This window comes from Natator depressus, chromosome 10, assembly GCF_965152275.1.
Source record: "Natator depressus isolate rNatDep1 chromosome 10, rNatDep2.hap1, whole genome shotgun sequence".
In the NCBI taxonomy this organism is placed as follows: domain Eukaryota; kingdom Metazoa; phylum Chordata; order Testudines; family Cheloniidae; genus Natator; species Natator depressus.
The window spans coordinates 23,323,736-23,346,918 of record NC_134243.1 but is presented as its reverse complement, the minus strand read 5'-3'; the positions used below and the strand labels follow the sequence as shown (position 1 = coordinate 23,346,918).

General features: G+C 42.1%; 1 protein-coding gene across 4 annotated transcripts; it reads right to left on the bottom strand.

Annotated features, from left to right (window-relative positions):
* Positions 1-2,237: 2,237 nt before the first annotated feature.
* DEXI (Dexi homolog) lies at positions 2,238-18,138 on the bottom strand. Of its 4 annotated transcripts, none has more exons than XM_074965462.1 (2): positions 16,976-18,138; positions 2,238-3,592 (listed from the first exon to the last, which is right to left on the bottom strand). In XM_074965462.1, exon 1 carries the CDS (start codon positions 17,590-17,592, stop codon positions 17,311-17,313), a length of 282 nt encoding a protein of 93 aa, XP_074821563.1. In that variant the 5' UTR covers positions 17,593-18,138; the 3' UTR covers positions 2,238-3,592; positions 16,976-17,310. The 4 variants fall into 4 exon arrangements, with proteins under 4 accessions (XP_074821563.1, XP_074821562.1, XP_074821564.1 ...); XM_074965461.1 differs by having other exon boundaries at positions 2,239-3,592; positions 16,794-18,138; XM_074965463.1 differs by having other exon boundaries at positions 2,239-2,904.
* Between the last annotated feature and the right edge of the window lie 5,045 nt (positions 18,139-23,183).

Genomic DNA, 23,183 nt, shown 5'->3' with positions numbered 1-23,183 from the left:
TTCATGAATGGTTTTATAGTCTTGGGCCAACTCCTGCGTATATTGGTGGGAATTTAACACACAGAAGTTCTGGACTGCACATTGGTGGCAGCCCTATGAGTTGTCTTTTCTTAACTAAGTTGTGGCATGGGACAATGGATGCTATTTTAGGGCCATATTTTGCAACTGTTCCTCACAGAAAGTTATGGCAAGATCTTACTCAACAGTTAGTGAGATAACTGAATGTTATGGAGCTTTTACACTGGATTGTATAAAACGTTTCTTAGCTGCACTGGTATGTTCCTTTAACGAGTCTGAGTCATGTAAAGATAATGTATAGTTTGTATAAACTCAGGATTTGTTTGTAAACTTTTTAAAATGTAATAAAATTACACATTCTTTTTCCAGTAACTCTTTCATTTGCTAAATAGTTTTGATGTTCTGTTTAAAAGTTACTCAATTATCTGTTGATTCCCAGTTGTAATGTCAGGCTCAGGACTTCCATCGCCTCAGCCAATGGAAAGCTGAGCAATGGCAAAGTCCTTTAAAGATCTGGGCCTAAATCCACTGTAGGGAACAATCATGAACTGGCAAAAGGCTGGACGAGATAAGCTAATAGGTTTTCCCCTGGCTTTACCGTCAATGAAACACTCACCCAGAGACTGCATCTTAAAGTGGTGTCAGGGTTATCTGCCAAGAATGGGGTCAAGAACCATGGACCCGTCTTGGGTGTTCCATGAAAATACATTTCTTAGATGTATGGCCATCGGCTTTTAGTGACTGCTGGAACCTCTTTGTGGTAAGTAGGAGGTACATAAGCAGCAGATACCTCATTCTCAAACCTGACCAAAGACTGAACTGATTCAATACTTTCTGTGTTTAGACTGCCATTGAATGAACATTTGAGCTAGAGCTCAGCAATTCTAAAATGTGGCCCCCTTTATATCAGTGCCTACATACGGAGTAGTTGCCTAAATCGAGGTCTCCACTGTTGAACATTTTGGCCGAAGTGATTTGCCTGAGATCTGACAAGTCAGGGACTGTCTAGCAAAGAACACAGCTCTCAGCGCTCAGTCACCCTGTCCCCAGCAAGGACCCACGCCTGTGAAGTGCTGAGCAGCTTGGCTGACTTACTCTGCCTCTTGCAGGTTCAGTCACTAGCCTTGAAAGCTTTGTTTACAGCACAGAAGATTGGGAACTGGGAGTGACCTATTGCTTCACTTTGCTGGAGAGTTGAAATATGTGATGGAAGTGCAAGCGCGCCCAGGGCAGGGGAAAACCGGCCTTCAACAAGCATGCTGATTGGTTCATGGGGAACCGTAGTACCAGCCTACATGGTCCTGACTGGCTTTGAAAAGCTGAGATGGGTGCAAAGAAAATGCACACTTGGCTGCCTGCTGAGGAAAGAAATATTATCACTTCTAATAGCAATAGCACATAGGAAGTCTGAAAAAAAGAGGTCAATTCTGTTATAGTAGCAATGCTCTTGCAGTACATCAACCTGGTTTAGGGGCTGATTTTGCTATTACTCACAGTTTTATTTTGGGGAAATGAAACTGTTCAGCTTTCAGCCCTCATTAGAATAAAAGGGCTTGTTTGCATGGCCCGGCAGTTCGGACTACAGGGGTGTGAACTGCAGCATGCGCTAGCTAGCTCACATTAAGGTGGTCCTGTTGGAAAGGGGATTACGTTAACGTGAACTAGGTACCTTGTAGTTCGCACTAGCAGGATTTGCATGGGGCAGTTACGATGCAACAGTTTGGTGTGCGCTGCAACTCATGCCCCTGTAGTCCACACTGCAGGGTCATGTAGACAAGCCCTAAATTAACCCAAACTATGTCCCTTTTAGTTTGCACAAGCGGTGTCCAAATGGGGGAGTTACAGCACAGCATGCTAGTGTACACTGCAGTTCACATCCCTGTAGTCCGAACTGCAGGGCCATGTAGGAATAACACATGCCTTTGCTAAAGAGTCTTCCTCTCACAGCTTTGCTAATGCATTTCAGTCAGGATCTGCATCATTCCTGCGATTTCAGTTCAGGAAGTATGTTTTTTAAAGTAGTTGTTAATGCAAAAGCTCTAAATGCTATTTGTATTTCAGGTACCTTTCTCTTCCATAAAATCTAGGTTTTAGTAGCTAAAGACTATATAGAACATGGAAGTGGCTTAGGAAAATTTGATTTCTAGAAAGTACACTAAATTCCTTTGTGTAAATGAAACCAGAATGACTCCCCGACAAACTGATTTGCATACTTTTTAATTGAACAAAGTCAGTCTTCAATGTATTGCTTTTACATGTGTACATAAGAACTTGAATTTAAACAATGTGCAAAGTATCCTGTTAGCTAATTAATCCTCCAGATTTATACTGGATTCTCTCTTGCTGCCCTAATACAAGACTCACAAAATTAAAAACAAAACAAACAAAAAATACCCACACCTTACAAAACAATCCCTTTCTGTAATACTGCTCTGAACCAAATTTAATTTGCAGTGATTTTAGGCTCTATTCCAACAGCAGAACTGACCTTCTGAACTAACAGCCAGGAAAGTTTTCAACATATGACCTGATTTGAACTTCATAAACAGTAATACAGATTGCCCATTTGGGTAACATATTTATTCAAAAGTTTATCAAATCTGAGTAAAAGCTTTGTTTAAAGTATGGAGAGACCACTTTCTAAAATGTCCATGAAGGCCATGTCCTAAGGAGGCCCGGTGATGCATATGAATCACTGCAATTAGTGTAACAACCCTGATCCAACAATCCTGGGGAAAAGTCACAGCTGAAACATTCTGATGCTGCCACTTCACATTGTCTCACCCGTTTTGTCTCCTGTACATTCCTTTTAGTTTTGAACATTCAAGGCCACAGTTTCGTGTTCCACGATTCCAGTCCTGGCACATTTTCAAGTGTGCAACAAACCTATTTGAAAGAAAACCAGATTATTACAATAACACTAGCTCATTAGTCCTTGACTCCCCAGTGGTTTTTGTTTAACCAAAGAGGCACTAAGTGGTGAAGAATGCATGCAAAAATTTCAAACTAGACAGTTTTGAGGACAATGCTACTTATATGTGTTTAAGGTTGAGACTGTTCGTAGTGACGCCTAGGCCAGTTAAATTCCAAGACAAGTAAAGGTGTGAAATCACTCTTTCACTGAAGTCAATGCAACAGTGGGCTGGATTAGCCCTGCAGATAAATCTAACACTTATGCATGTCCAAAATTCATCGGAAAAGAAGCACAGTGCTATTCTCATTTTAAACTGACTTGGAAATCTCTCCTGAGACGCAATGTAAATTCACAAACAAAAGTTTTCTTTAGACAAAAATAGTTTGCTGCTGCCAATGTGGTCACCACAGTATAATACACAAAGTTCAGACTGTCCTTGCCCCAAAGTGCTTGAGCAAAAGTGGGCCAAATCTGTGTGCTGTTCATAGTTTTCACTGCTGTTTGAAGCAGCCAGAGTTTTCTTTGACAACTTTCATAAGTGTTTGTTACATGCATGTAATCAAACTTCCTTTATGCATTAAAATTCATTGTTGCTGGGGTTTGATCATAGCTAACAGTTGTCCTGCGTCTTCAATAGCCATCATTCTTTAGCAGTAATACCTGGACACAGAAAGATTACAAAGGAGTAGGGGTTAGGGAGTAGAGTGGGGTGGGAATTTTTGGATTAAATGGTTTTTCACTGGAAAATGCTGATGCATCAAAACCGAAACATTTCACGGGAAAAGGTGAGATTTGTCCTACCTTTTGTTGGGAAGGTTTCTCAGATCCAGGATGGAATTTCTGATCAAAACAAGGGGGGAGGGGAAGGGAGACACACATACACTACCCAGAATAGCCAATAACCTGGTGATAGAGTGCTGATATGGTTTGGATCCCTGTTCTGCCTAATTTGGAAGAGGACTCCAAATGTGTAAAGTCCTGGGATTGGGAATGTCCTAGACATTAGGAACCCAGGAATTGCCAGAATGGATTAGACCCTAGATCCATCTAGTCTAGTATCCTGTCTCACAATAGCCTATGCCAGATGCTTCAGAGGAAAGCGAAAGAACCCCAAATTCGGCAGATGTGGGGTAACTACTCCCCACATAGGTCTCATCCTGGGTGTCTAACAGATTGTTTTTAGATTAGCACATCATAATGGATGGCTAAGTACTGCAGACCTCCATAGCAGATTTCCTTTTTAAAAAGAAATCCCTACATTTGGCAGGCTATCGGGATCTCTTTCCAGAGAATTGCTGTGTAATCCTGCGGCGACACACTGTCCTGACCCTAACAACTATGACTGCAGCACTTTTGTGGCAGCTTTTCTCCTAATATGCTAAATGAGGCATTCTGTACATTAGAAATGCAGATGTATAAACTACTGTCTTTAGCTATGATTTTTAAGTGATCTCAAAACATATCTGCCTCCTTAAAATATAGTAATAATAACAGGAAAATGCCCTTTTCATTGTAAACAGAGGAGAACAAAATTGAGGTGCTGTATAACTTTACATACCAATGCTAATTCAGGGCCTAAGCCTACAACACCAAAATAATGCCATGGACGTCAAGGAGCTACTCACATGCAATAAGGGATTTCAGGGTCAGGCCCTCATGAACACTATCAACTTGAATTTGGCCCCCAAATAAAATTTAAATTAAATGAAAACAAGCGTCTATAAAACTTCAGACTAATAGAACTGCTACAATAAATTGTTTTCAGAGCTCCAAAGGTGCAGTGGGAAGAACCTGAAAGTGAAAAGATGCAATTGCTTAGTATTTTTCTCATTTTGGAGAAAGAGCACAGGGACAATGAAACTGGACGCTTACCATTCTTTTCTAGACATTTGGGATTTTTTTTTTTTCTGATGTGGGTAAAGAAATGAACTTACCTTTGTCATCTTCAAAATCTCATGTTTTAAACTCCAGGGTCCATGAGTGTAAGAAAATGACAGCGTACATTCACAAACCCTGTTTCTAATACAACATATTGTACATCGTAATGTATGTAGGAATTAGCCATTCAAAATGCATGAATGGCTGTCCTGAACTCTTCAGACTGTGATTGGAAAGGCAATTTTTCAAAGCTTGAGAGAAGGATTTATAGCTTTTATATATTTTTATATAGGATTTTATATAGGATTTATAGCTTTTATATATATTTATAGTGACTTTGATATTGCTCCACAATTTGCAAACATAAGCTCCGTTAGCAGAATGTATTGATTTTGTGATGTCAATGAGATAGAGAAAGCAAGCAGATTATCAAATTGAGATAATCCAGCATTTATCTGACACAATATATCCACTTCTCATACTGGTAGTTTCACTAGTATATAAGTGACTGTTACCTAAACACATATTGTCCTCATGTTCACCTCTCAAGACTGGTAACTGGTAGCATTGCTGTAACAGGCTGGCAATGTTTATCTAAAACAACCCTATTCCGTTAGCAGGTGTTGATCCTGATGGGAAAGCGTTATATGAGTTCTGTTGACTCACCGAAGCAGGTGACTTCCATCATCTGGATATAAGTGAGGTGGTAAGTAGCTTGCTAGGAAGGGAGGGCCTCTAGTGTGGAAAAAACAATACTGAGAGAGGATCACCAAGCGGATGGAGGGGCTTTGATCTAATATTTATTATCTTATTGCTGTTTCTTTGTTAATAAAACCAAACCTCCTGAGGTGGGTGGGGGATGATTCTGGACTTCATATAACATATGGACTTTATTTGTACAGTGCGTTAGGAAAAGTCCCTGCTCACAACTGCATGCAAAAACCTATTCATGTGTGTACCTTTCTTTTATGGGCCATTAAGTCTACCTTGCAAGAGCAGGTTGGTTTTGTCAGAGAGCAGCTCTTTTCAAGCATGACTCTTTGAAAATCCCATCTTTTCATTTTTCTCTCTGGCTGCTATGCATTTGCTTAACTTTGATCAAGACTGAGGGAGTAAGAGTCCCCAGAGATAATAGCTCTGCTCTGGTAAGTGGGGCTGTAACCAAACCTGGTACTTCTGGTGTTTGGCTTTCCCTGTGCCCACAAGTGGCCTCTACATACAACTTTCCAGAAAAGCTTGGGAAAGGAATCAGAATATCTCTGCCTGCAACTGGGTGCTCACAGTTACCTCAGCTCCTGATTCTGTCTTCTAGACAGTCAGAGTACAGGTCCCATCTCTCCAAGATGCCCAAAAGTGGTAAACCCAACATAGCAGTTACCATACCCAAACCTAGAGCCTGTTTGTTCCCTTCCATCTGCCTTCCTCCCCACAATAAAATGCCTGGGAAGGGACTTGGGACAAAGGACGTTTAAAAAGTGATTTGGAACGGAGTATGGATCATCATTACAAAGGAGTGACCCTAAGGGCCTGGTGATCCAGCCAGGAGGTACACAAGGCAGTTCATCTCATATTAGGCATGATCTCATTACCTTCCTTTTCTTTATTTAGGAACTTATGTTGATCTCCTGTCTAGGGTAAATGTTATTAAACAGACACAATTAATTTGATCATTATCATTGACTGTATTATAATGATTTAATTACAATTTACCTATATTTCACATAACCTCTAACTTCAGTTTGTCTTTCTCTTTTTTTAGAATCGCTGGACCTGCCAAGAAACTGTTATGGGGATCAGTAATATTGCAGGACAAGCTGCCTGGTTTTGGTGACAAAAATAAATACATCAGTAAGTCATGCACCAACCTTGCTTCACCTTCTCCTAATTTATTCCACCTGACCTAACCTGCCTTTTTTAGGCTAATGTGTGAGAAAACTATCAAAGGGGATTCAGTACCATAGCTAGAGGTTAATCCTGCCCTCACCTGGTATGATTCCGTTGGAGGCAGGATTTTGGGAAGTGATACAAGGAGTCGGTCTACTATAGTTGATACTATAGTAATGGATGAAGGATTTTTTAAAAAAACCAACTGTATGGGGTGGTATAGCATGGAGCCCAGCTCTATAGGGGATTGGAGTCTTTGTATGGCTGTGTGCCAAGGTGTATGGATGCATAGAAGGTCAGGCATGGGGCTAAAGGATCCACTGCTAGGCAGATCCTCTGCCAACAGAGAGGGGGATTTTAGGACTCTGGAAGCTACGTCAGCCATTAGGCTGGAATAGACTCTGTAGAGCAACCTGCTAGGGGACAAGTCTTCTCCTTTCATGGAGATCGCCAGATGAGTTTGGGAGAGAGGATTTCCTTGTGAGGGAATCTTAACCCACCTGATCATCAATTAAAAGGAATTATATTTCACACTCACAGGAGATGGAAAAGCAGTACTAGGAAGCATGTCTTTTGTCTAATGTGGTATTTCTCTACTGAGTTTGTCTGCCATAGGAATGAGTTAAAGAGAAACACTACTGAAGAGTAAGGCTAAGATTTTGTCACTGATATTTTTAGTAAAAGTCATGGACAGGTCACAGGTAATAAAGAAAAATTCACAGAAGCCCATGACTAAAAATGTCCGTGACAAAATGGGGAGGGAGAAGGCTCCAGCACCTACCACTGCTGGGGCTCTGAAGTCCCCCACTGCCTGCAGCAGTCGGGCAGCTGAGGGGTCCCCAGGCTGCCCGCTGCCTGCAGAGCACACTGCCCGCGGCAGCCAGGAGCTGCAATCAGAGTGTGTCCCCCCCGCTGCCCACAGTGGCCGGGAGCTGCAGGGTCCCCCCACTGCCTGCAGTGCTTCAGGGCTGAAGTCATGGAGGTCTCTGGAAGTCACGGATTCCGTGATTTCCACAACCTACGTGACAAAATCGTAGCCTTACTGAAGAGATCTATAAAGTCCTATTACAGTCATCAAATACTCTTTATAACCTTGCTATTTAAACCAAGGACAAAGAACAGATGGAATAAGTTTTAATAAAGTGTTTAATTCGTCAATGTTTATCTGTTTAGTGATATTTTCCAGGCTGAACTGAACATTTTTGCTGCACTATAGAGAATATAGGTTTCAGAGTAGCAGCCGTGTTAGTCTGTATTCGCAAAAAGAAAAGGAGGACTTGTGGCACCTTAGAGACTAACCAATTTATTTGAGCATAAGCTTTCTTGAGCTACAGCTCACTTCCACTGAATGCATCCGATGAAGTGAGCTGTAGCTCATGAAAGCTTATGCTCAAATAAATTTGTTGGTCTCTAAGGTGCCACAAGTACTCATTTTTCTTTTTATAGAGAATATAGGGATTTTTTTTTTTTAGCATGCTATATATGGAGCAAACTCTTCTTTTTTACTCTTGTGCAATTCCAGTGAGTTGGCCTAGACATAACAGAGCAAAATTTATTTGAGCCTGTGCAGTTAGACTACCAAAGCACACAAGAGGGCTGTCTAACGAATGTTTCAAATATAGCTATAGGCCGCTAGACCAAGTTAGTAATTTATAGAAGCAGATATTAAATGGTGTGTGAATGATAGAATTGACCAGCATATTTGAGTCTTGCCTCTCTATTCAATTGTTTAAAAAATAATCTATCCTTCAAATGTAATTTGAACTTAAACTTTAGTGATGGAAAACAAAAGTGGGCAAATCTTGTCGAGATGTTATAAATGCAGTCATCCTACTTGCTATAAAAACACCAGCAAGCATATAATGGTTCAGCTGCGAAAGCATAACACCAATATATTAAAAATAAATAAGTCATGCTCTTTTTGCTAATTCTGTCTTTGAAGTTGCTGTTCCTTCCAGGTCATAACAATGCAGAGGAAATGATGTGTCTTTATTTTGTATCCAGCACTGTATTCCTTCTAATTCCTGATATAATCCTGAAAGAAAGGGAGAGCTTAGAATTGGGCATACCACCATGCAGCCTCTTCCTGTCTGTTCAGACCACCATGCAGCCTCTTCCTGTCAGTTTGGCAGTTTCAGTTTGGTAAGGTCAGATTTTTAAACCTCTCAACATCCACCAGATGGTAGGATTTTTATTTGTTAAGATCTATTTGGGATCTTTGACAGAATGGTTAATCTCTTAACAAAACCTTAGGAGAAAAATGCACTTAACTGGCCACATGAAAAGAGCATGGTTTGTAAATTTGAAAGGCTAAATTCTGACCAGTTTTTAGCTGATACTGACAGAGAAAAAAGAAATTGATCTTCCCAGATTAGGCTCTCCACAGATTTCCAAAACTTGAATTGTGTTTCTCTACAGACTTAACACAACTGCTAGTTTGTTTAAACTGCTTGTTTAGTGTTTAACACAGTACTCTACGTAACAGTAAGAATGAAAAGGAGAAATAGACTGTCCATTGCACACAGCTGGATAGCCTCAAAGGAGACAGTGGAAACTCTCACCTACTTTCTTTAGAGGAGGTGGCAGGCAACATACCTAAACTTCCTTGCCTGTGAGGAGAAAGGGAGCTTATAATTAGCATAGATTAACAGAAAAATGTAGCCATCTCTGGGCAGTGCTTGCTTGACTGGGACTCTGGGTTTCCCAAATAAACCCTCCATTGCTATGAAGTTTCAACACGCGTGTGTGGCAATAGAGGCAAGAGATCTAAGCTGCCCAAATCAACAGGCTAAGCGTCTGTAAACACATGACTTGTTTCTTCAAGTTTAGAACTACTGATTGCCATCTGAAAGGGAATATTAATATAGTCCTTTCTCCTAAAGAAATGATGCCTTTTTCTGTGAAGGATTAGATTGGATTCATTCCTTTATTCCTTTGACAATATGGCTATTATACCATGCTAAATGGCACTTGTCCCCTCTCATTAAAGTGAGCTGGTGACTTAGAGTGTATTTGCTTAGCAAAGGACTCTAACACAATAAATATGAAAATTCCTTAAATAAGTTTGCTTTTAAAATCACTTGTGCTCTGGTGCTTTTTAATAGATGAAAACGCTCCGGGCTCAAGCATTTTTGATCCTAAACTCAATCTTCATTTATTTCCTCTGCCTCATTTACCTTTGACTCACATTAACAGTAACTTTTGGAAAGCTCATAAAACATTTGCCTCCATTCCTGCAATATGCAACTGAATGTGCTCGTTCTAAAAAATGTCTTGGGACCAGGTGTCAAACCAGTGCATGGAGATGTTTGACGGGCTGTAGCTACTGTCCTTGAGGGGTCAATCCAGTTCAGTTAGCCAAGACTTTGTCTTCAGGTTCTACCTAGGGCAGAATTCCTAGTAGCTTGAGCTGAAATTGAATAGTATCTCTATATGGGCTATATTTTGGCTAAGATTTTCAAAGCTAAGGGATCTGAACACTAATTCCCTTTCATTATAATAAATTATAATGGGAATTGGGCCTCCAAATCACTTACACGGCTCTAAAATTCTCAACTATTGCTCTTAAAGCCTGCTGTTACCACTGATGGTAGGAAATGCCAATTAGACTAGAGTGTGACAGATATGGCAATTTTCTGTAATATCCTGCACAAACCTTGTTGAATTAAGTTTAAGTATCTTTGGTGTCCATTTTGTATTAAAAATGCAAAGTTTATGTGTAAGTGTGGGGTTGTATGTAATCTCTGGGGGCAAAGGTAAACCTTGGGAAGTGTTATGATCTTCACAGGACTCTTTTAAACAATGTGTCAGACAAACAAAGTTAAGTGGAATGCCTAGGAAATACCTGTGGGGAGGGGAATGCAAATTACCACCTCCGGTCATAAAAAGACCCAACCTTTTGAAGCTTCGCCCTGAGAGGAGACCATTGTCTGGCTGGTTACCTATTCACCGTGTCTGCAGATGCATGCACCTTGGAGAACTAGTATGGAAGAATGAGAATTGTGAAGATCACATAAAAAGAAGACTCAGATTAGGTGCTGCAGCATTCAGAAAACTGCAAGCTCTGGAAGGCTAAAGACATTTTGCTTAAAATGAAAATCAGCATATTTGAGAGAACTGCCATGCTGATAAAGCTATACAGGTTGGAATGCTGGCATATGAGGAAAGCCGAGGAACTAAAGATATTGACTGCACAAGTGAATTAGCTAATAGGAATATTGAGAGATTCAAGACAGCAGAAAATAAAAAATGAAGTGACAAAAAAATGGCTAGGGCAAGAAATAATGCTGTTACGGGAGCTTCAGGAAAGACGACTGTGATGGATCAGACCCGTGTCAAGAATGGACCTGGAAAGGATATCACACGCAGCTATACATACCAGAGTGAGTGAGGAACTAGAAAGAGAGGAAGATCAAGAATCCACTGGACAGACGTGGTGTAGAATGACATAAAGCTAAAACGTGTAAAGATGAAGGAATCTCTGAAGCTGATACAAGCCAGAAAGCAGAGGAAGGGCTTCCTTCGGCCCCACTGGCGCTGCTGAGCTGATCGACGGGAACCAAAGAGAGAAGAGTTTTGATGCTGTCAGTGGGAATGGTTACACCCTCCTGCCCACCTTCTCACCTATTGTGCCTGTTTTACAGTTAGGGGAAACTCAGGCCCAAGTAAGTGAAGTGACCGTGTTCACACAGTAGGTCGGGGCAGAGACAAGAGCCTAGCTCTTCTAATTCCCTATCCAATGCCTTGTCCACTGAACCACATTGCCTCATATAAACAGGGCACTTATTTTTAGTAGGCACTTTGTGTGTGTATAGCACTGCTATTTAAAGGATCTTAAAATAATTGCATAGGCAGTCCCATTTACAGACAGGGCAGAGTCCATGGGAGAATGTGGAACAGAACCCAGAGGTCTTATCCTTCACATTAAACTAATGACATTATAACAAGCTTTCAATTTACACAGCTGTGTACAAATAATAAGAAATATCTTGGCTTTCATAAATGTAACATTTAGTGCTAATGATTAAAGAGAGCTAACATTTGTAATCCTAAATTGAAGTACGAGCGAACTGAGCTATTCCTTTGACCCTGATTTGGGATTTAAAAACTGGCATGCAACTAAAATGTTGCATTTCAGATTTTTGAATGCAAGACTTTGCTCATAAAAAGGAATTAATAATAATCCAGTGATACTAAAAAAATTTTATTATGCTGTTATTGTATATAAAGTATTAAATACATTATTTTTCTATTAAATATTTTTGCTGACTTTGATAACCTCATGATGAGTCACATTTAATTTTCAGGGATGTACAAAGAGAAGAGCAGTTACACAATCACATTCCAGTAGACCTCAAGTACATCACAGAGCTCAGAACACTCAACCTAAAATAACAGATGACACCGAGCAATTGCAGTTGCAATTCAGTTTACGTAGACAGGATTCTTAAAATACGCATTCTATTTAAATAGGACAGGAAGCTTTTTCAAGGTGTTTAGTGCTGTAACTCCCAAGCCCTGCCACCTACATGAGAGGATATAGAAAAGTCAGAGTTCTCCAAATAAATCAAGTGTAGTAGACTCCTCTAAGGCCCCACTTCTGCAGTCCATAAAAGTCTGTAACTCCTGTGATAGGGTGTATTTGCCACATCAGCCCCTGAGAGGGTAAATTAGGCCAGGGAAGCCTAACTGACCAATTAAGTGTCCAGTAGGGGAGAGCTATAGGCTACAAGGAGGCCACTAATTAGAGGCAGTCGCAGCTGAGCTGGAACAAGAGGAGCCTGTAAAAAGCCCAGGAGCCGCAAGTAGCAAGGAGACCATAGTTGCCCCTCTGAGGGGAAGGCGAATGGGCTGGCAAACCCAAAGAGAGAGGGGAGCCAGTTATGTAGGAAGAAGACCAGGGAAACAGCAGCAAAGGCTAGCACAGTACAGGCCTTGGCTGCATGTTATAGGGTCCCTTGGCCAGAACCCAGGGCAGAAGGTGGGCTTGGGTTCCCCTGACACAGAGAGTTGGAGATGTCAGCTGGACAGCTGATCCCCAAGCACTATGACTTTACCCGAAGGGGAGGAACTTAGTGACCTGGCTGGAGGGCCAAGCCACAAACAGGAAGCTGCCACTCCAAGAGGGAGAGACAGGCTCCAGAGAAGAAGGTGAGTAGAGACTGCTGAGGAGGGTGAAGCACTTGGCAGAGCTGACCCCCAGAATGGCCAGGGAGAGGCACCGTGAGCGATGACGGAATCCCATCACACTCCCTCTGAAGCTAATGGGAGTTTTTCATGAATATTGGCTGCAGCATTAGGCCTTTAACTGGGAAGCCCTAAGACTACTGTCCCAAGGGAGAACAAAATCTGGAAACACTTAAAATTAAATAAAATATTACAGATTTTAAAAGAATGCTAAATTACTTCATTTTATATCTCTATTTTATACTTCTGTATTAAATGACCCGAATTTAGAATGTCACACCATGTTAAACACCATTTAACCACTTGGCACAGGCTAAATTCATCTCCATTAAGTAGGATTTATACTAACAATGTTCTGATTAAGCAGCACTTTATCATCCTCTGCAATTCAGCTTAAAACATCCCTAGAAAGCAGGTGTCCTGACCAAGTGCTGTATACAGAGATTTTTCTCCTGTCTAGACAAGGACACACAATCGGAAAACTAGACTTTCTGTAAGACCTCATTTTAAATGAGTACTGGCCACTAACTGGTTCCTTTTTATCTGTACAAGAACAGAATGATGATGGAAAGAAAGGAAGGCTGCCAAGCTTTATATATACACTGCACTTTGTTACCACTAGTCCGTCTAATACAGCTCTTACTTTTTCCTCTCTATAAACATAATAATATGGAAAATGCAGGAAAAAAAGCAAGATGACAAACTGTTTAAAAAAAAAAGCCCATTAATTAAAAGAAAAATCTCTGGACTGGAACATTTGCGACAGAGGCAATGAGTTTAAACTGTGAGGAAGAGCAGTGTTCTTCATGTGCCTCCATGCTGAACTCAAAGAACAATTAAGCAATGATTGTGATAGGCTTTAGCAGCAATCTGACAAAGTCTTCCTTGCATAGGAAGATGGTGCTGCTGACCTGAGGGCTTGAGCAGTGGAACTGGATTGAAAAGAAAATAGGGGAAATCCTTAAAGGTGGTTTTGCAAGATGCAGAAGGATGAAAACGTAAAACCAGAATATAATATGTTAATCACAATGGGGCCTGTTCCTGGCCCCACAGAAAACCTTGATTAAACTCCCATGCACATCAATGAGATTGGGATTGGGACCATGTTATAATTTTATGTTTAATGGAAAAAGTAATGCCTATGTACTAGTCAATTCTGATAGCAACTCTGTGCCTCACCTTGCTGAGTTTTCTGTGAATTGTTCAGTGCCACATGCTTCTGGGGCAAGGCAGGAGGACTGGCTCCCTACACCTATGGATCTCCCAAGGTAACTCAAGATCCAGGTAGAGCTAGAATTCCCAGTGTCATCCCTCCTAGGAAATCACCCTTCAGCCTCATGCATGCGTGTTTTTGTTTCACAGCATGGTAAGAGATAATGCTGATAAGGTGAGCAGCACTATCTTGTACAGAATTCCCATAGGTGATGCTCTGAGTACATGCAGAGGGGTTTCTGCAGGAGCAACAGTGAGCTTGTTACCTTTTCTTCCTTTTATGCCCCATAGTGCATTCAGCCAGGTTTTGCAAACCCCTGTTTATGGAACCAGAGGGGTACACTATGATTATATAACACCATTTTTCATTTTACATAGTATCCATCCTCCTGGAAGATCCCAACGCACCTCCTAGACTGTTAGCTTTGGTGGGAGTTATGTACAAATACCTGGGGACATAATTTTACCCTGTGTACAAAAGGGTTACTCATCCATCACTTAAATGCTGCCAATGATGGGGACTGAAAGTCAGCTCCTGTAACACTGCACAGCTTCTTGGAAAGGAAATGAAGAACAATTTCTGCACCTTAAACTTCAGGGGGAATATAGAATGGCAAAATATAATTACACAAGCTGGGCCTGGGTCAGTATACAACTAGCAAAAATAAAATGTGTGGGATCTTTTTAGGATCGCCTCCTATTGACATCTGTGGAAGTTGGAGAGAGAGCTGAGCACTTACCAGGACTGAGCCCTTAATTATTATGGATGGCCACTAGCACGATTTGTTCTGTGCTGACTCAGCAAAAAACATGCTATCCACTGAACCACTAACAATACTTCCTGCACTTTTCCATGTAAGTCTCCTGATCAGGCCCAATTCTGCTTCCATAATGTAATCAGATTACTGCTGAAGATGATACAGAACTCATTGCTCAGTCTTGCACCAGTCAAAATTAATTTCTTCTTTGGTAAGAGACAAAGACAAAATGAAAGATAGTTTTTAATATTTGTAAATTGTTTAGAGACACCTAGTTTTATAGAAAGAAAAGGAGTACTAGTGGCACCTTAGAGACTAACCAATTTATTTGAGCATAAGCTTTCATGAGCTGCATCCGATGAAGTGAGCTGTAGCTCACGAAAGCTTATGCTCAAATAAATTGGTTAGTCTCCAAGGTGTCACAAGTCCTCCCTTTTTTTTTTTTTTGCGAATACAGACTAACATGGCTGCTACTCTGAAACTAGTTTTATAGGGAATTTTGTATAGTATTCCTTCATGGCTGCTATTATGAATGTAACTTTTCCCCCTCAAAAATTCTGTTGCAGTTTCCCCTTTTCATCTTTGTAAATGCTAAAGAAACTCAACTGATATTTCTGCAAAGATGCTCATTTTTATATATATATTTACATATGCTATTGTTTAGATCAAAATCCTGCTAGTACGTTTGGTAATAAGTTTCCATTTTAAAGTTTGTTTTCTTTAACATAAGAAGTTTGGCTAATTTGACTACACACATGGACTCCTGATTAAAAAGATGGAGTTTCTTAATGAATCACTTTTCAATATTTTTTAAAATGCTGCACCTTTCATAATTGTCTTTACTCCTTACAATTTTCAATTGTTTAGAATAAATCACAAGTACTAGAATAAATTAAGTTGGCTAAATGATTTCCCTCCCCTAAAATGCTTCATGGCTGACTAATATGAAATCATGTATTAGTTGCAAATAACAGTTAATTGTGTAGGTTTCACATTTATCCAGGATGAATACAAATAGGCTTTTTAAAAGAAGGGTACTGATTCAAAATATTTGTGCTACCCCAACTAGAATTTCTGAGTTTTTAACTGACTGCTGTGGCCTTTCTAGGCCAGAGTTGTGGTCAGAGCCCAGGAAGTTTTAGGGGCCTGATCATCACAGTTGTTGAGTCTAATTGAGTCAATAGGCCCTTCAGGGGTTCAGCACCTAAAAATAAGTCCTTTAAGGACAATACTATATATACCAGTCAGTGGGGGACAGTAGTACTGAGACTAGAACCAGCTTTTGCAATTCTGTATTCCCTTGCCAGTGAACTAAAGGAACTGCTCTGTTAAACTGGAAGAGGCTAGAGCCAGGAACCAAACAATTAAATGCTGCATTCTGATATCTGATTAGAGGAGTGTATATGTATTTGAATTATGTCAATTACAAGACATGCTGCCAAACGAACGCCAGACGGCTCAGTGTGAACCACTACCCCGAGTTTAGCGTCAAACGATCTGTTTTGAAGCAACACAGAGATCACCCATCTAGACAGAGCCAAATTCTGTCCTCAGTTCAAGTCATTAGGGTTGGTTGCACACGCTTGCAGATGAGGGCAGTATCTCATCCCCACGCGTGGTGCACAGTTACAGACTCTACCATATCGATGTAGTGTGGAAAGGCCACCAGCTCACACATGGGATGCAGAATTTAATTTTAAAACGCTCTCCCTGTTTTCTGATCTACGTCCAGCTCCCAGTCGAATCGGAGTGTAAACTCCTCGCAGAGCCAACTCGTCCTTCCTTTCGGACTCCCTGCAGGCTGCAGTGTACGCCAGACTTTGCACCAGGAACAAATGGAGACCTGTGCTTGAGTAGTAGATATACACTGCGCTCCCGAAATCGCGCCCTCCTCCCAGCCCAATGCGTATTTACATGAACGTGAGCAAAAAATTAGCCAATACCTATCCACACGTGCCAGGCCAGCGGTTATGGGGAGGGGGCTGTTTCCGGAACTCGGTTAAGCCTCCTTCTAAACAGAATGGTACGCTGGGTGACGGGGGCTGGGGACAGATCCCCTAAACTTCCGGTTCTGCAAGTTCTGATGATGATGATGATACTGACCAAGCTGGAAGAAATGACTTACAGCGCTTTGGAGCCCGGCAGTGCCCCCTGTGTCTGTCTCCAGCTCCCCACCGGGGCCTCCGCCGCAGCCTCCACTTCCCATCCCATGAGCAGCGGCAGGTCCTGGGCACCTCAGCGAGAGGCAGCAGCCCCCCACTGACACTTGCACTGGTGGGGCCATTTTGAGCACACGATGCCGCGCTGAGTGAAATCAGATGTAAGGACAGCACAGGGGTCTGGTGATCCCTTAGCCATGGCTACCAAGAGCAACAGAAGCCCTCCAATTCTTGCCGGGTGTGTGTGTGTGTGTGTGTGTGTGGGTTATTCCATAGTCACTTTCTGCACTCTTTTTGCTTGTTATTCCAAATACCCATCAAACACATCCAGCTCACTGTCCGTGTCATAGAGCACCGAGCCAGGGTCTGAGAGCACCCCCAAATCCACCAGAGCCTGGTCCATGTCTTCAGGCAGGAACACGATCCCTACATTGAGGACGATATACTCCATCAGGAAGGCATAGTAGAGAATCAGCACATTGACAAAGAACAAGCCCACGTAAAACATATAGGGCAGCACCAGCAGCGCATGGAAGGCCCAAGACTCCAGCGAATCCAGATGTGCAGAAACTGCGGCGGGCATACAGCTGTGCTGAGTAGAACTGCCTCGGCTCTCCAGAGGCCGGGGCTGGCTGCTGGTGTGCAGAGGTGCAGAAACAGCTGGCGCGGGCGCCCAGCTGTGCAGAACCAGCAAGCAGAGGGTGGTCGCGCAGATTAGCGGAAAGCGCTGCGTGACGGCGGGCGCCCAGCTGTGCAGGGGGCCAGTACACAACGCAGCTTCAAACAGAGGGTAAAAATAAGAAACACGGAATGAGTGCTAATAACCCCAGACCGAGAGGGGGGGGGGTCCTTCCACGGCCCGCAAGGGGAGCTGGAACGGCAAATCCCCGAAGAGATCCGCTTGATCCACTCCCACCTAATTCCCGTGCAAGAATGTAGCCAGATTTGGCTTCAGAAGCACTGCCGCAGCCCAGCCTTTGGAGGAAGCTTCTTCAGAGGCATTTCCCCGCGGCTGCTGCAGTCCTGCCGCTTGCTCTCTCGTCCTCCCGGCTGCAAACTTTGGGGGAATAAAGGTGCAGGCTCGCTCTTGTTGTTGTTAGGACTTGCCTGTAGTCAGCGATCCCACCCGCCGCCAGCCTCCGCAGCAGGAACCCCCCTCCCCCGTCCCTTACCCCTCCTCCTCCTCCTTCCCCCCCACCTCCTGTCTCCGCTGCATGCTGCTGCGTCTCAGCTGTTTGTGCACTGTGTGTCCCCCAGCATCACTTTCAGCACTGCTGTCTCCAGCGCAGACCGCCCACCCAAGTCAGCCTCCCCGTCTTGCTGATTGGCTTGAATGAGGCACTGATTGACAGCAGGGGGCTGGTTTGTTGACAGTCATATCCCGTTTCACCTGGGGGGTGGGTACTGATTGCGGTCTCGCTGGCTTTCTGACCCGGTGGCGGCTTCATCAGTAAAGGCTCAGCAAGTTGCAACAATATTTATTTGTTTAGATGTTGCTTCCCTGTTTGGAATAACCACACGATTCCCTTTCCAGCAACTTTACTATAACGTTGTCCTTAAGAACATATATATACACATTTGGTTCTTGAGGCCATTCTGTGCTCCTAGTTATCACAAGCACTTCTTCTCTAGTACTAGTCAATAGGATGAGATGGGGAGAAAGAGAGAGATTAGAAATTGTTAGGAGCTTTTATATTATATTGCTAATTTATAGTGAGTTATTCCAATTCCTTCTACTTTATCTGATCACCTCTTGGCATCGGAATCTGAGAGTCATTTAAATGCTATGTGATTATCAGAACTGCTGGTTCCCCTGATGTCAAAGACCTTAATAATAAAATACTGTGGTGCACTTTTATAGCACATTTCACTGTGAGGTAGGTAAAGAATATTTAGGAATTAAATACCCATGACTAAAGCAGCCACTCTGGGAAGGAATTTGGCTTCTGTTTAACAGCGCACAACAATGCACAACAGCTTAGGGCTGAAACAACTGGGTAAGTAAAATGTAATTACTTGAGTTGGAATTTGGCCAGTAAACCAGGGCCCATACACTTGCGAAAAGTGCTATGGTATCTTATTACCAGTAGTGGTCAATAATTCTATTTTAACATTATGTCTGACAATGGCACCTATAGCAGTAGAGGCCCCTTAACATTATGCTGGGCATTTATATAATACTGACCAAGTCCTTGTCTATATTCAAAACATAATTAAGGATGTGATTTTAAACTGATTTAGTGAAACCGATGCCAACCCCTATGTGGAAACTCTTAGCTTAATTTAAACCTGGTTATTTTGATTTAACTCAGTTCAGTTCCTTATTGAGTTAAGCTACATCAATATGAAACAGGTTTAAACTGAATTAAGAGTGTCCACTCTGTTTTTTGATAGTATTCTCAGAAAAGAGCAAGCTGGTTTTTGGAAGGGCGTGGATACACAGACCAGATCTTCACTCTACGAAACATAATAGGACAGTGCTTAGAATGGCAACGGTAACTCTACATACATTTCATAGACTTTGAGAAGGCTTTTGATAGCATTCACAGGACCAGCCTATGGCGCATTCTGCGGGCATATGGAATTTCTTTCCGTATAATCAATGTCATCAAAAGCTTCTATTTCAACTTTACATGCAGTGTTGATTACAGTGAGCTCAGTTTTGAAGTCAAAACAGGAGTACGTCAGGGGTATGTCATGTCTGCAATCCTCTTCAACATGGTCATTGACCGGGTAGTGTGGCATACAACAGAAGACATGCCAAGAGGCATTAAATGGACATTATTCTCATCCTTTGAAGACCTGGACTTTGCAGATGATGTCGCTCTCCTATCACATACCCAACACCATATACAAGAAAAAACAACTCAATGCATTCAGCCAGCAAATTGGACTGAAAATCAACAGCAATAAGACAGATATCATGACCTTTAAAATTGCCTCACCATCACCAGTATGGATAGAGGATTATGTTCTCACCAATGCAGAAACATTCACAAACTGGAGCAGCACCATCAGCCAGGATGGTGGAACAAGCCAGGACATCTGGAACAAAATCAATAAAGTCAGGAACACCTTCAGGCGCTTAAATACAGTCTGGAAATCATCAAAATACAACACCAAAACCAAACTGAAGATTTATCAGATCTGCGTTCTTGCAGCACTACTTTATAGTGCAGAATGCTGGGGAATGAGAAAGTATGACATGACCAAACTGTCTTCATTCCATACAACCTGCCTCAGAAAAATCCTCTGTATCTTTTGGCCCAGAACAATCTCAAACCAAGATCTATGAGCACCATCATTGCCAGGAGGCGTTGGAGATGGATTGGTCATGTAATTCGGATGGAAACTGATTTCATCACCAGAGTACCAATAAGATGGACACCTGAAGACAAGCGAAAATGAGGCCGACACTGCTTCATTTGAAAGGCTAACACACTGAGGTGTAATGGCAACAGGCCAAACTGTCAGATAAGATCTTGGTACATAAAGAAGTTGCACGAATTAAAGATTACAATGTTGTTCCTTAGGAAGAACTTTCTGTTAAAAATTTTTTGTTTTCTAATAAATCAAAATAAATGGCAAGGGCAAATATGCCTGACCAACCTGATTGCCTTCTATGATGAGATAACTGGCTCTGTGGATATGGGGAAAGCAGTGGATGTGATATATCTTGACTTTAGCAAAGCTTTTGATACAGTCTCCCACAGTATTCTTGCCAACAAGTTAAAAAAGTATGGATTGGACTAATGGACTATAAGGTGGACAGAAAACTGCTACAGGCTGGGGACCAACTGGCTAAACAGCAGTTCTGCAGAAAAGAACCTGGGGATCAGAGTGGATGAGAAGCCGGATATGAGTCAGCAGTGTGCCCTTGTTACCAAGAAGGCTAATGGCATATTGGGCTGCATTAGTAGGACCATTGTCAGCAGATGGAGGGAAGTGATTATTCCCCTCTATTCAACACTGGTGAGGCCACATCTAGAGTATTGCATCCAGTTTTGGGCCCCCCACTACAGAAAGGATATGGAGAAATTGGAGAGAGTCCAGCAGAGGGCAACGAAAATGCTAGGGCACATGACTTAAGAGCAGAGGCTGCGGGAATTGGGTTTATTTAGTCTGCAGAAGAGTGAGGGGGGATTTATAGCAGCCTTCACCTATCTGAAGGGGGGTTCAAAGAGAATGGAGCTAGGCTTTTCTCAGTGATGGCAGTTGACAGAACAAGGAGCAATGGTCTCAAGTTGCAGTGGGGGAGGTTTAGGTTGGATATTAGGAAAAACTATTTCACTAGGAGGGTGATGAAGCACTGGAATGGGTTACCTAGAGAAGTGGTGGAATCTCCATCCTTAGAGATTTTTAAGGTCTGGCTTGACAAAGTCCTGGCTGTGATGATTTAGTTGGGGTTGGTCCTGCTTTGAGCAGGGGGTTGGACTAGATGACCTCCTGGGGTCTCTTCCAACCTAATCTTCTATGATTCTATGAAATCTTTTTTACAGATTTTTCCCATTGAATGGAATGTCTGTGGATGGTTTAGCTAGATATAAGCCCAGGCAACAAATAGCTACTAAAATGAGGGAGGGGAAATGAGAATGAAAGAGACATTCAAAACATCATTTGCTCTCCAGGATCTTGCTAGGTGTTGGATGTATTCCAAATCTTCAGTTTATTTTGACCCTAATACTAGAGGGCATTAAAGTGAACAATAGCAAGTCAGACATGGGTTCTGATCATTTAGGCTCCTATCCTGCAAGCACTTAAGTATGTGTTTAACTTTATGCACATTTAATCCCATTGAAACATGTGTGTGTATAGTAAAGCTCGTGTGCATTTGCAGGACCAGAGCCTTTGTTTTCCTTTAAAAGAAGAGAATGCTAAAATAGAACACTTAGAAGAAGCTAGGCTTATATGGAGAATTATACCTTTTCTTTGAAAACTGGAAACGTAGACAGGAAAGAACAGGGGAAATACTTGATTTCATAAAGGGATATTTCTGATGAATTCTGGAGAGAATTGTTTTCATTTTATAGAATTACTACTTGTGTCACATCCACCACAGAGTAAACATAAGAAACTAAGACACCATATGTACTCAGTTAGCTGGTCCCTTTCTCATTTTTCCATTTGGAATATGATGGGAGGACACAGTTCAAAGCTATGGAGAGGCAGTGTGGCCTACTGAATAGTGCATTAGACTGGGATTCAAGAGTCCTGGATTATATTCCTGGCTCTGCTACTAGCCTGCTAAGGGTCCTTGGACAAGTCACTTCACCTCGCTGTGCCTTATTCTCCCCATCTGTAAAATAAGAATAATGACAGTAACCTCCTTTGTAAAGTGCTTTGAGATCACTGATGTTAAGTCATATTTAACTGACAGGTTTTGTTTCTCGTACAGTAACGGGTTAGATTGTTTACATTGTTTACATTGAGGGTTGTGGATTTAGACTCTGCTGAGGCCTTTTGGATTTGCTTTTGTCATGGTGTGCACTCTCTGGCAAAGCAGTGGATGAAGAAGTATTGCTTTCTCCCCGTAGCTTGGGACAAAGCCAGCCCTCTTTCCCAAACCTGTGGCCCCCTATAGACGGTGTCTCCCGAAACGTGAGCCCTCCCACCATTTCTGCTAACCCATGCTCGAGGGGCCTCACCTCACCAAACCCACTCTACACCTCATCTCTCTCCCTGCACCCTTCACTCCCTCCAGTGGTGCAAGCAGAAATCATTCCTTGCCAGTACTGCACTCATGGAAGGGACAAAAGGGGTCGGGGGCGGGGGGGGGAGGCATGTGATCTCCTCACGTGACCCTCCATGTGACTCTTCCCCACCCCAGCCCCTCCTACAACTCTCTTTGTATATACAAACATCAACATGCTTAACTACTCACTTTCCCCCCAAATATGTAGTATTCAGTCTGTTTATATGGAATATGGAAGTTGGGTGAGGAGCCATTTCAGCATATGTATAACTTATTAAAAGACAAATTTTAAGAAGAACTGTATCCTAAACTGCTTTATGGTATTGTACCCAAACATTGCATTTCAATGGGAGATTCAACTTCCTTTATAGGAACAGACTCTTGAAACTCTTATCAGCCCACAAAAGTGGTACAGTCATGCAAATAGTCCCATTGTCTTCAATGGGATTGATCAAATGTTTACAGGATTAGATTTCAAGTTT

Coding starts and splice junctions, on each gene's coding strand:
- DEXI (XM_074965462.1), bottom strand. CDS start 17,592: ATGCCCGCCGCAGTTTCTGCACATCTGGATTCGCTGGAGTCTTGGGCC.